At 34.8% G+C, this 13,905-nt stretch overlaps 1 protein-coding gene and 1 pseudogene across 1 annotated transcript in view; both read left to right on the top strand.

Moving 5' to 3' along the window:
- Positions 1-9,817, top strand: part of LOC107728410 (beta-2-syntrophin-like) — a 21,384-nt gene extending 11,567 nt beyond the window's left edge. Inside the window, exons 5-8 of the mRNA XM_016538571.1 lie at positions 2,506-2,648; positions 2,744-2,940; positions 4,977-5,155; positions 7,992-9,817. Coding sequence (XP_016394057.1) covers positions 2,506-2,648; positions 2,744-2,940; positions 4,977-5,155; positions 7,992-8,084 — 612 coding nt within the window. The 3' untranslated portion in view covers positions 8,085-9,817. The remainder of the gene's footprint in view (positions 1-2,505; positions 2,649-2,743; positions 2,941-4,976; positions 5,156-7,991) is intronic.
- Positions 9,818-10,031: 214 nt separating this feature from the next.
- The window catches only part of LOC107728414 (vacuolar protein sorting-associated protein 4A-like), a 33,656-nt pseudogene continuing 29,782 nt past the window's right edge, over positions 10,032-13,905 (top strand).

The raw sequence follows: 13,905 nt of genomic DNA, 5'->3' as shown, positions 1-13,905 counted from the left end.
TACACAGAGCCGTAGTTCACTGACAATTAGGCAATATCGCGTTCATAATCGCAGATAAATCGCATTCGATTATGAACGCGATATCGCCTAGCTTGTCAGTGAACTACGGCTCTGTGTATTAAATGCCGCTCCATCTGAATGCAGGTGATGGAGATTTACTACTAATCACAGAACCGGCTTTACTGACGAGATGCGCATGACAATCGCATGCGATTTAATTGTACAGCCCTATCAAACTCACTCTCTCACTCACACTCACACTCACACGCACTCACACACTCACACACTCACTCACACTCACACACGCACTCACACACTCACACACGCACTCACACACTCACTCACACTCACACACGCACTCGCACTCACTCACTCACTCACTCACACACGCACTCACTCACACTCACTCATTCACACACACACACACACACACTCACTCACTCACTCACTCACTCACTCACACATACACAGAGCTGATGCAAACTGATATAAACTGTTAAATTAAAACTTATGCGCAAAAAAGCCTTATGTGCAATTTAAAAGTTTTTATACAACGTAGGGTTTTTTTGAGTGTTGGTTATTACATCTAAACATTAACAACAGAGCCTGAACTGTTAAATTCAATAGCTATTTATTTTAACCTTTTATATTATTATCCGTTCATATCAAAATCTCAGGATACGATAATATCGCGATATGAAGTCCACGATATGATATTTATTGCGATATTTAAAAAAAAAAAGACATGAAGAATTGGAAAAAATTAACATTTTGTACATTTTAAAGTTAAATTATTCTATCTAATGCACTTTTAGAGTTCAAAATGAAGAGCTCCAATAATAACAACAATGACAGTAATAGCCATATATTGTAAAACAATTGCACTGTAAAATAAATGAAAATGAATATTTCATCTCGTCAATACAGTGGGGAAATAACAATACTTCTTTCCTAATTTCTACACTTGAAAGAGATATTTTGAATTTGGACTGCATTTAAAATGCTAGCTGCCAGCAATTCATGCAGCACTTTTAAGCTTTTATTTTGACGGAAACGGCAGTATAGCTTTTATTTTGAAGGAAAACTCCAGTTTCAGTGAAAACAGACTTACAAAAACACGTCTCACTACAAATCTAGTGAAATGCTGTAATCATCTGCTGCGAAAATAAAGCATAACTGGTGTCTGTTGCATTCCTAAACGCAAGCTAAACTCACATCACATGAAATAAACGAGTTGACTGCATTCATTCAGTGTGAACGAGTCGTTCTGAGACGCGGAAAACACCGGATCACGAGCTGATCGTCTGAACGAAGTGTGCGCTTCACTTTGTAACACGCAGCGCAAACAGACTTGATGAAGGGATTAAGCCACATTGTGCTTTCGGTTTTAGTTCGTTTGTCAGATAGTGTGCCAAAACATAATGGCCCAAAACACAACTTTAAAGACCTTTTATGTTAGAATAAGAAGTTTAAATATATTTAAAAAATATTTTCATATCGTCATGTGACCATGATAATATCGAGACAGTTTTGCTATCGCGATATAATGATATCGATAATCGTTACATCCCTAGTATAAAATATTTGAACATCTTCATCTCTTATAGTCGCATTTAACAGATTAGGTATATATACTGATATATCCAATTTTATGTAGACAGTGTTGGGAAGGTTACTTGGGAAATGTAATAGGTTACAGATGTTACCCTATTTAAAATGTAGTAAGTAGTGTAACTATTTCAATTACTTTATGTAACTGATTACATTTGATTACTTTTAATTTCTTTTCTAAATCTGTAATGTTTTGAACTGTTAATCATTTTGAAACATGTAAAGCAGCAGGGTTAACCTTAAAGTAGAGCTCAACACTGATTACTGTCAGACTTTCAGAATCCTTCATCACTCGAATTAAGATTATAATTTAATTTTAAAGCACAGCCACCACAAAATCAGACTTTATCACCTCTTTTTACTTTGAGATCATTCTGAAGTTAAATACAGATTTGAAACCATAACAAGATATAGTTTAATAGCTATGATGCTGTTTTTGAAATCAAATCTTTGCATGGCTATGACAGCAAACACTGGCATCTAACAATGCCTTGGAAAAACAGTTAATCTAAAAAAAAAAAGCATAAACATAAACCCAAATAGGAAATAAAACAGTTATAGAATAAGCATGTGTCCTAAACTCTTGAAACATTGGTGTCTCCTATTTTAAAGCAGTCAATGCAATTTATGAAAGAAACCAATTAAATCTTTATCTGTGTGAAAATATTCAGATGTAGCCCCTCTTTGCAATCATTAACATTTTCATGAGCAACTGTAATTTAATTACACATTTTTTCTCAGTAACTGATTACAAATACATTTATTTTGTAATTACATTAGGTAATTTAGTTACATGTAACTAGTTACTTCCAGACACTGTATGTGCATGTACAGTTTACAGCATTAGTTGAGAGATATTTGTCCTTTGCACATGGAAATGGTGTCTGTGTGCAGCTGGAGCTGGATGGTGGGCGGCATCAGAACAGACGAGTGCTCATGGCGCTCACAGAGAAAGATCTCCTGCTGTTCCAGTCGGTGCCATGGACGCATGAGAGCTGGACCTCTCCTCTCCTGACACACCCGCTGCTCGCTACACGGTCAGACCCTTATTATAGCAAAGCCTAATGTACTGTAAGAGTCACAGTGAATGAACTCAGTCTGCTCTGTCTTCTGTGTTTGTCTCTGTCTGCAGGCTGGTTCACTCGGGCAGCGTGCACAGCTCTCCGGCTCTGGGTGGAGATCTGGTGTTCGCCACACGAACAGGCACCGGCCGAGGCATCGAGTCTCATGTGTTTCGTGTGGAGACACACTGGGATCTGTCCACATGGACACGCGCGCTGGTGCAGGGTGGACATCTGGCTGCTGAGCTCATCAAAGAGGTTTCCATAGGTGTGTGTGTGTGTGTGTGTGTGTGTGTGTGTGTCAATATACGTAGAAAAGAATCTACCCTTCGCAGTAATACACCTGTCTTAAAAACGTTACTGGTCAGTCCTACCTTAGCAAACATGGCCGTAATGTAAGTCCACAGAAGTCCTGTGTTTGGGTAGTTTTAAAGTCCGCATGAAATTAAAATTGGCCCTATGTTTTCTAAATGCATTTTAGATAGATCTTATTGTGAACAATACATGTTTTTCATGTTTGTACCTCGTAATTTTTTATCTCTGGTCACATATGCAGGACTTCTGCAATCATTTAGTCTGCTTAAATCCCACCCCTGCAAGCTTCAGTGAAATTTTACAGAGCATATTCATAAACATATGTGGACCCTGGACCACAAAACCAGTCATAAGTGTCAATTTTTTAAAATTGAGATTTATACATCATCTGAAAGCTGAATAAATAAGCTTTCCATTGAAGTATGGTTTGTTAGGATAGGAAAATATTTGGCTGAAATACAACTATTTGAAAATCTGGAATCTGAGGGTGCAAAAAAAATCTAAATATTGAGAAAATCATCTTTAAAGTTGTCCAAATGAAGTTCTTAGCAATGCACATTACTAATCAAAAATTAAGTTTTGATATATTTACAGTAGGAAATTTACAAAATATCTTCATGGAACATGATCTTTACTTAATATCCTAATGATTTTTGGCATAAAAGAAAAATCAATCATTTTGACCCATACAATGTATTTTTGGCTATTGCTACAAATATACCCCAGCGACTTAAGACTGCTTTTGTGCTCCAGGGTCACATATAATAGTGCACATATAATAGAAGCACAAGCTACTCCCACTCGAGATGTCGTTTCTAAACTTTAAATTAATTTAAAGGAAGATTCTAGGTTCAGTATATGTTAAGCATTCTTATCAATTTTAAGTTGTTACATTTCTGAGGCAACAAAGAAAAATTTATACAGCTTTCCACAGAAATGGTTAATAAGTATATATTTTTTTATGTTAACAAGCGTTTTTTAATGCATTGTGGCTACTGTTGAAATAATTAGACTTTTGCTTTTTTCTTTAAAAAAAAAGGAGGGACAAGTCAAAATTAATTTTTGTGGCAGTCAACATTATGCACACAATTGCTAGTGAAGGCAGCGAGTGCACAAGTGCAAGTTGAACTTGTTGAACCTGGAATATTCCTTTAAGAAATACTGTGGGTAAACTGTGTCAGCCCTCATTCACAAATCAACATGTACAACACCAGTAAGTGGTGCACCTATATGGGTAAACCTTAGTAATGTAATATTAATAATGTTTCTTTATGGTTGATGGTAACTAAAGACTGAACGGTACCATATCATAATGAGTCAAAAATGAAATGAAAATGCTGTCATTAATTACTCACTCTCATGTTGTTTCAAACCCGTAAGACCTTCGTTCATCTTCGGAACACAAATTAAGATATTTCTGATGAAATCTGAGAGCTCTCTGACCCTCCCATAGACAGCAAGGGTACTACCACGATCAAGGCCCAGAAACATAGCAAGGAGATCAGTAAAATAATCCATGTGACATCTAAATATCTTAATTTGTGTTCCGAAGATGAACGGAGGTCTTTTTTGGGTGAGCTATCCTTTTAAGATAAGATAAACACCAGCTAGAATGCTTTGTAACGTTACACTTTATTCCAGTTCTTGTAAGATTAATATCCATTAAATTTGTACACCCATAAACATTATGAGCACATTTGACCAAGAATCATGTTGTTCACCGAAATGTCCAAATTCATTCCTGTTGGATGTTGTGTAGTTCTCTTCTGTTCTGTAGTCTGAGTAAAGCTTAGCAAAGGGGCGACTGTGGGGGAAAAAGCTGGACTGAAAAATGTCTTTTCTCCCTGTGTGGTGTGTAACAATAGCTGGCTGGAGGAAATGTTGGAAATATTGAGGGCTTTCCTTCCTGAGTTCCAGCCAGCAAAGAAAACATAAAACCACATGAATTCACCTTCTGTTGGTTCACATCTGTCTGTCTGCGCTCCTCAGGCTGTGTGTTGAACAGACAAGACGTGCGGCTGATCCTGCATTATGACAGAGGGTTCACTGTGAAGCGGGAATCTGTTGAATCCGTGCTCTTTCACTTCCCCTATGAGCGGCTCAAGATGTCTGCAGACGATGGAGTCAGGAACCTCTACTTGGACTTTGGTGCTCCAGAGGGCGAGATGGTATGATATCTACCTGAGATGATGGGATGAAATGGGCACACAATTCTGAATGAAAGTCTGTTGGTCCTGACATTATAAAACTTTCACTCATTAAGGCCTCCATAATTCTGTTATTTTATTTATCTGTTTATAGCTTTTTTGTCTGTGTAGTCTCTAAAAATGTATGTAATCTAGAGTGACTAGAAATGTTATGTAATCATTAGTCAAAATACGTAGGATCCCTGTATCCATCTTTTTTCTTACGCCCCATGACACTTTGTGCAAATTATGGGAGTAATTTCCGTTTACACTAGGGATGCACGATATAGGATTTTTGCCGATATGCCGATATTTTTCAACTCTTTTTGGCCGATACCGATATATTTCCTTTTGTTTGGAAACAACACCAAGTCTCTCCTGTGCAGAAATTATAAGCAAAATATTTTTCATTTTGGTTAGTTTTTAACATGGAACTTATTTGTTAGAATTAAATAAACAATAATGAAGGTTTTTTGACAGTACATTGAAGCTTTGAAAATAACTATAAATAAACGCTATATCAATCGCTGCATTTTTTTCCTCAGAAAGATGCAGTGTTAACCCTAACATTTTATTTTAAGACTTAACATTTGTAGATGGTCTAAAGCAAAAGAGTTGTAAAAATTCTGAAAACCTTTTAGAGCTCATGATTTGTTTAAAAAATAAAACATATTACACACTAATGAATAAATCAGTATATATAAAACTATTTAATTTACAAATGTCATGTTTATGATTTTTTTTCATGTAAGCTATAGCTTCTGACCTTTAAATCAAAATATACTAATTATTTTATGACATCAGTTACTGCTTTATTTAATCAGAAACACAGTCTAAATGTTATTTGTGTAGGCTATTTTACTTTTAATTTAATTAGAAGTAGGCCAACAGCGCCCTCTACAGATTAAAGCTCTTTACTGAGCAGGCGTTAGGACCCTGGGGAGGCTGCCGCTGCAGGTGCTATTACTGTTTACTCTATCACACACCAAACGCGTCACATGCTTTCACAGATTAAATGCAGCGATCCAAAGCAGTCAATCTAATCATCATTCAGACAAAACTTTGCTTCAAGAATGAGCCACACTGCTGACGTGATCTAATCGCTAGCACACCCTGAGCACATGTGAGTTAAAGTATTCCTCTTATCACAAGACATATCGGCATAATTTTTCATATCGGGCCGATGCCGATATTTACATTTAAAGCCATTATCGGCCGATTCTGATATCAGTCCGATAATATCGTGCATCCCTAGTTTACACTGTAAACACCCTAGTGAAAAATAAATATACTTAAATGTATTTGAAATACATTTATTTAATGCTAAGTATACTACAAATACTTTTTCATATTTATGTACTTAATAAAAATACCCTGCAATTGTACTTTTAGTATACTGAACTGGCATACTTCAAGTCTGCTAAATTGGAACAACTAATATTGTACTTAATGCACTTTAATTGTGCAGAAGTAGTGCTGAAGTCCAATTAAAGACATACTTAGTATATTTAATTGTGCAAAAGTGGAACTATTGCAAGTATACTTTAGGTACACTTTAAATATTTTGCATTTAAAGACCGATATTATTCAAAGATCATAAAATCCTCATGTGACATTAAAACACATTTTAGGCTTATTTTTAATAAATGGGCATTGTGCACAAATTTAATACTCCAAATAAAGTTTCATTAAAATTTTTATATCAGTAAAGGTCCTTGCTCAGTTCGAAATTTTCGCAAGTGTTTTTCCTTTTTCTTTTTTCGTATTCGTCATCCTTTCCTATCAAAATACATGCTACGGATGCGAAAACGCAGAAAATCGAACCTGATCTGAATTTTTTTATGATGGCCAAAAGTTTCGGAGGCAGTGTGTAAACGTGATTGACGCAGCGTGAGGTCGTATTTATTTTTCAACGTGTGAAAATTTCAGACTCAGTGTGCAATGGCCTTAAGTCTCGAGTTATCTGTCAGTAAATATGTTAATAGATTTTAACTATACTTAGTATACTTACATAAATGTATTTTAAATATATTACTTTTTTACTAGGGCAATCAGCAAAAGTTTTGCTCTGTGAACGCAATAATCAGCATTTTCAAAAACTGGGGACAATGAGGTTACATCATTTTACTCACCCTTCAACCATTGATCATTAAAAGAAAATGTAAAAGTTTAAAAGCATTAACAAATTACTTTTAGCACACCATGAATAACTCCTAAAGATCCTCCTTCTATCCACAGCAATATTACAGACGTGTTAAACATCATTATAGTGATATATGTCTATATTTCATAACAATTACATTTTACAGCATCCGTGTGAAAACAAACCTGGAAAGAGACGTGAGGATTTGGGGAGAAAACTAAAAGATTCCCAGTGCATTCCTGGGAATTATTCATGGTTTATAGCGTAAATGAAATGGGGAGAGCAGATCACAAATGCACAGTATATGTTTTTTTTCGTTTACTGAAAGCGAAATACAAAGGAAACATGAAAATAATCAGGAGGAAAAGAATGCAGCGGGCTGAAAAGAGCTATTAGATACTGTTGTTATATCACGACACATTAATATACCAAACGTAACGTTATTCTCCTGACTTCTGAAAATAGAAAATGAATGAAAATGTATAGCCCATTTATTCAAAATGGAGAATAAGGATGATTTGTAGCGCAATCTTTTTGAAATGATTTGTTGCAGTCTTTTTGAGTGGAACTTCCCCAAAATCAGAAGAGCCTCCCATCATTTAAAACACAGAAGGCTCGTTGGGAAAAAGGTGGATAGTTCTCATAATAATCAGTATTTTTCTGTCTCTCTTGCAGGTGTTTGAGCTTCACTCGGGGCCGAAGCCTGTGGTCTTTGTGCTTCATTCGTTTCTCTCAGCCAAACTGTCTCGCTTGGGACTGCTCACGTAGAATCAACAGCAAACGATGGAGGTTCATTTACTTCTTTGATTTATTGACGGCTAGTATTTTACTCAAGAAGTGTTTTCATAGTTTACTTCTCTTCTAGCCAACACATTTGTTGTGTGAGTGTGTGGCTTTCTAAAGCAGAAAACAATCCTAGTTTCCTCTGATCAGGAACACCAGATGTGCCTTCTCATCTAGAGCCAACAAGCTTTTACACTCATTTTCAGGCTTAAGGGTAAAAGCTTTGCAGAGTAACCAAAATGAACATATTACTCTTGTATTATCTGTGCTGTTTGTTTTTCACGTAACTCGCCTGTATTTATGTTTATATGTATCGCATGGCAAAGACTGTTACCTCTGTGTGTTATAATCTGAATGAATGTGTGTCATTTGAATGCAAATATGGAGAAAATGAAGCTTTAAATACATTCCCTCACGACTGAAGTTAAAACTCTAGAAGGTGTTGAATAGGATTGATTCAGTTTAACTAATATTTTGAAAAAATATAAAGTATAGGAATGTTTTATTAGTTTATCTGTTCTCTGCATGTCATAAGAAATACTTTTTCCACATTTATGACCAAACCTGCTCCAGGCCTTGATTTTTTTATTTATTTTTTCCCTGCTGTAGTACATTAATGCTCGTTAGATGAGTGTTTAGTCCTTATTACAGGCTTCCCGCTGTCATAAAAACCTGGAAATATCAGGGGATTCCAGGATTGGAAATGTGAAGGAAATTAATGAAACCTTTTTATTATTAAATAAATCATGGGGAAAAAGTCCTATTTCTATAGTCTATATATATATTTTGCTCTGAAGAACTTGGCTTTTTGTAAGTACAATCTTTATAAAATGGCTTTTAATAATCCTAATCCAGTTTTCAGACAAGACTGGAAAAGTCTTGAGATTTATTGGTCAAAACATGTGGGGACCATCACGTTTTTAGCACTGATATGTGGTTTGTCACGGTGTGTATGTTTTATGTTTATCAATATAGTATCAGTATAGCATCAGTATATATTCTTTATTAACATTTTATCGTTTTATGTAATGCATGTAATGCAAACTGAGTTTGAGCACATGATCTCTTACATTAACCCATGACTTCAGTCACAGGTGCCGTAGTTTAGGAGTTTTTCAGTACTGAAGACATTCCCTCATCAGTATACTGCTTTAGGCAACATGTACAATGTTCTAGTAGAATAAGAATATGAACAATATGACAATATATGGAGGTAATGACGTTTTTAAAATGAGTTGAGCAGTATTTCTTCATAACCGTTGCTCAAGCTTAACAGAAGCAATGTTTCTATAATATGTCTTTATTTTAGCGTAAGGCTCACTCCACAAGTGAAATGCAAAAAACACATGTATCTGCACAAGGACCACACGTACAACCTCTTTGATGCTTTAAGTGCCTGTAAACTTTTATAGTCTATTGTACATACTAATATCATGAATATGTGAGATGTTTGGAGCTGTGGTCAGCCTTCAGACCATGAATGTACTTTATAAACCCAGAGATACATGCCTCAGTTTCATTATTTGTTAATAGCTTGATTTTTCTTTATTTTGAAGAGAAAGGGTTTGAACCAAAGTTCACTTGTGGCAGCTTGCAGCACACAATCAAATGCAAAAAAAAAAAAAAAAAATGCTAATTTGTTTGTACATGTATTATAACTCTCAAAGCCTGTAACCTGAAGCTATGCACTGTCTTTATGTAAATGTCATATATAAATAAAAACATGTAAATTATTAAATGAGTGTTATATAGTGTTATTATGGCACTAATGCGTTGAGCTTTTGTTTTCGGAGGACAGTAGCAACTTCCGTTTCTATGTTCACTCCTCTATCACATTATGTCAACCTTCTTTAAATTATTTATTTTATTGTTCTCGTTATTTAGCGAACAATTTGAGTATATTATAAATACTATTAATAGGGCACTGCAGTGAAACCGCTGGCGCGTGAGATGAAATGACAACGTCAACACTACAGGTGAGTTTACTTTAGCTTTAGCTTTAGCTCATCGTCCTTATTTAGAGACAGAGCAAGCGCAAATCCTGGCAGCGCCAGGCCGCAGCGCCACTTCCGGTGGCATTCCCAGCTGCCACTAGTCGTTTCTGGCAGCTGCCACGGTCTTTCTCGCCGTTTCTGCTGTTTGCTCGGTAAAACTACACTGTGTATACTATATCATATATATATATATATATATATATATATATATATGTGTGTGTGTTATATAACCTATATATAGGTTATATATATATATATAACCTTACTGTTGTCATCTCCCTGCATTAAATAAACATTAAATTTAAAAGGCAAAATGCAATTATATTTTGTATTTTTACACTATGTAATATTCTGTTTATCAAAACCGATAAATCTCATCAAGTTAGTGTTTTTACGTATTTTCATATTTATTCCAAAATAATAACAAAAGACAGTAACAATATAAACAATATATTTTATTTGTCAACTAATGTTCAGCTGTTCTTTTTAGCTTTACCAGCGGGTGTCGCTGTTGGACAGTTACTTTGTAAAAACTAGTGACTTTTACACTTTTTAATGTCACATTTTGTAATACTTGCGTTGTTTTATTTTTGTAATATCGATAACTTTCTGATCCAGTTTTTTTTTTTCTAAAGAGACTCTGCCTCCCTTGCCTCGACTGATGGCAGAAGCCGTACAACACAAAGATCAGATATTCATTCATCTTAAATTATGATCCTTGCGGAAGTTGCGGCTTTGAGGTTATGTAAATTTTGGCAGGTTATTTTACATTCATTATTCAAATTAATAAAGTGATGAATGGAAATTGGACAGTTCAATTAAGTATAGAATATCTGTAATAGCTACAAAAATGAAAATGGAAAAATGTGGGATCACCGAGAAATGAAATGTTTTTTATTACAATTGTATAACTACGGTTTTACTACAAATAACATGCTTAAACTATGGTGAGTGTAGCAAAATGTTTTAACTGTAATAACCTTTTTTATTTGTTTCAAAACCATGTGTAATTTTCGTAAGTTTTTTTGCAAATAATTTTTACTGTTATTTTATAATGATAAACAGTAATAATATATTTATAATATTTATAGAAAGCATTTAATGTTAGAAAAGATAATTTATGCATGTACTGTAAATGCTCTTCAAGTTTGAGGCATTAATTGTAACAGTATATACACCAAATATTTTGACCATATTTTCTTCTTTCACAACAGGAAAACATTTTTTGAGAGACACCAGGACTGCAGCTGACTGGTGCGGTAACAGAAATTGAAATGGATTTTATATATATATATATGTTATACATACATAGCACCAAATCACAAACTGACTTATCTCGTGGCACTCTACATACATGCATGTAAGGGCACTTTACAACATTAACTGCAGAGACCCAACATTCCCTCATTAGCAAGCACTTGATGACAGCAGCAAGAAAAAAGTTTCCATCTCTCTATAGAGGGCTGGGTGAAAAAAACATGGCTCATAGCATTGTATTAATGATCTCTGTCTGCATGGTATAAAACAATTTTTCCATTTTCTTCTTTGCATATGACCCTAGACAGAAGACATAATACAGCGACTGGAACGAATCATATCTGTGCCTGGGCCTGCAGCTGAGAAGCAGATGTTTCTAACAGAAGTGATTCTGCCTGAGGTGAGCTATAGAGATGTGTACTACATTAACCTGAGGCATTAATTGTAACAGTATATACACCAAATATTTTGACCATATTTTCTTCTTTCACAACAGGAAAACATTTTTTGAGAGACACCAGGACTGCAGCTGACTGGTGCGGTAACAGAAATTGAAATGGATTTTATATATATATTATACATACATAGCACCAAATCACAAACTGACTTATCTCGTAGCACTTTACATACATGTATGTAAGGGCATTTTACAACATTAACTGCAGAGACCCAACATTCCCTCATTAGCAAGCACTTGATGACAGCAGCAAGAAAAAAGTTTCCATCTCTCTATAGATGGCTGGGTGAAAAAAACATGGCACATAGCATTGTATTGATGATGTTCTCTGTCAGCATGGTATAAAACAATTTTTCCATGTTTCTTCTTTGCATATTATCCTAGACAGAAGACATAATACAGCGACTGGAACGAATCATATCTGTGCCTTGAACTGCAGCTGAGAAGCAGATGTTTCTAACAGAAGTGATTTTGCCTGAGGTGAGCTATAGAGATGTGTACTAAATTAACAATTAGAATAGGAATTCAATTTAAAGTAAAGAAATTGATAAGCAAGTGATGGCTTTGAGGCCTCTAAAGCTACGGGTGTCAATATAATTTGAGGAGCAACAATCAGAGATTATATACCAAGTACAATAAAATGGAAGCATGACTTCACACTTCTTCTTTAATTGTTGGCTTCCAAACTGCAGTACTTCAGTATAAGTAGCAACTTAATTGAAAAGATTAAACTGAAACCTTAAATGTGGTTAAAGTTGTCTGTTTGTCACATTAAAATGAATACTGTACATTTCTTAGGTTCTGATTTATTGGTTGCAAACCAATGTCAATATGTGCCGATATATGGCCGAATCTGTGCTTCTGAAGTGCACATCTTTCGAAGGAAAGAAAAGGTAGAGGATATTTTTTCATTGTGGGTGTTCATACTTACTCTTTGTATAACATCACTAAATACATTCTTCCTGTCATGACATTAGGGGATTTCCATGTCAAGCTGATGCCATTGTAATTAGGTACCGATTTTCTTTTTTTTTCCCAGTGTTGCAGAGATCAGAACAGGTGAGGACACAGAAAGCACCGAAGAGGTAAGACATTTTTAACAACAGCCCATTTTTAACAACAGCCTCCCACCCCCCAAAAATGTACCTCACTTGATTTATTCAATGGCAACACCTAAATGGGGGAAGCCTATAACCCATTCACAAACATCAAAAAATAATTAATCTTAAATAATTATCCTTGAGACTTTGCTTTGTATGTTTTTACTGATTATTCTACATGCATTTTACATCATTTTCATGTGTAATCAAAAATAATAAAAATGGAGAATAATATAAACATAGTACATGAATGAAATAACATTTTTGTAATATAAAATATCTGGCAAATATCTGTGGGATTCCTGATAAATGATACATAACATTTTTGTAATATAAAATATTTGGCAAATATCTGTGGGATTCCTGATAAATGATACATAACAGTTAAATGAATTAATTCTGAAGGAACTGGATTTCATTAAGATCCATTAAGGTCTTAAATGACACAAGAACTGATAGACAGCATTCATTATAACAAAAGATCATATATTTCTTAAAAATGTTGTAACAGCTTTATGTACTCTACACGTTTGAAGCATTAACATCAGTATACATGAAATAATTTGACCATATTTGTTATTTACTGCAGGAAATCCTTCTTCTGAGAGACGCCAGGACTGCAGCTGACTGGTGTAGCAAGAGAAACTGGGATGGAAAAATACAATTTCCCATTGTTCTTTCAATGGAAAAGGAGCAACAAATTGCATCCCAATGCAAATTGCAGAGCTGGATGGGTGAATATGACGAAAGTTCTCCAGCCGAACTGTTCACTTTTGTATTTGGGAAACAAAAAGATTATGAGGTGTTCTGCACAGAAATGGATCATAAAGCAAAGTACAAAATCTTCGCCAGATTTGAGGAAGAATAAGTCATCCTTCAGGATCATAAATAAAAAAATCAATCAATGATAAAAATACATTAAAAAATCAATAAAAACTTAAGTGTCTCAATTAAAATGGTCTCATGATTATTTATATATATATATATATATATACACA

This window comes from Sinocyclocheilus rhinocerous, unplaced genomic scaffold (genome assembly GCF_001515625.1).
Source record: "Sinocyclocheilus rhinocerous isolate Xijiao unplaced genomic scaffold, SAMN03320098_v1.1 scaffold126, whole genome shotgun sequence".
NCBI classification, from domain to species: Eukaryota; Metazoa; Chordata; class Actinopteri; order Cypriniformes; family Cyprinidae; genus Sinocyclocheilus; species Sinocyclocheilus rhinocerous.
The sequence above is the reverse complement of the archived record's forward strand: the minus strand, read 5'-3'. Positions and strand labels throughout refer to the sequence as shown.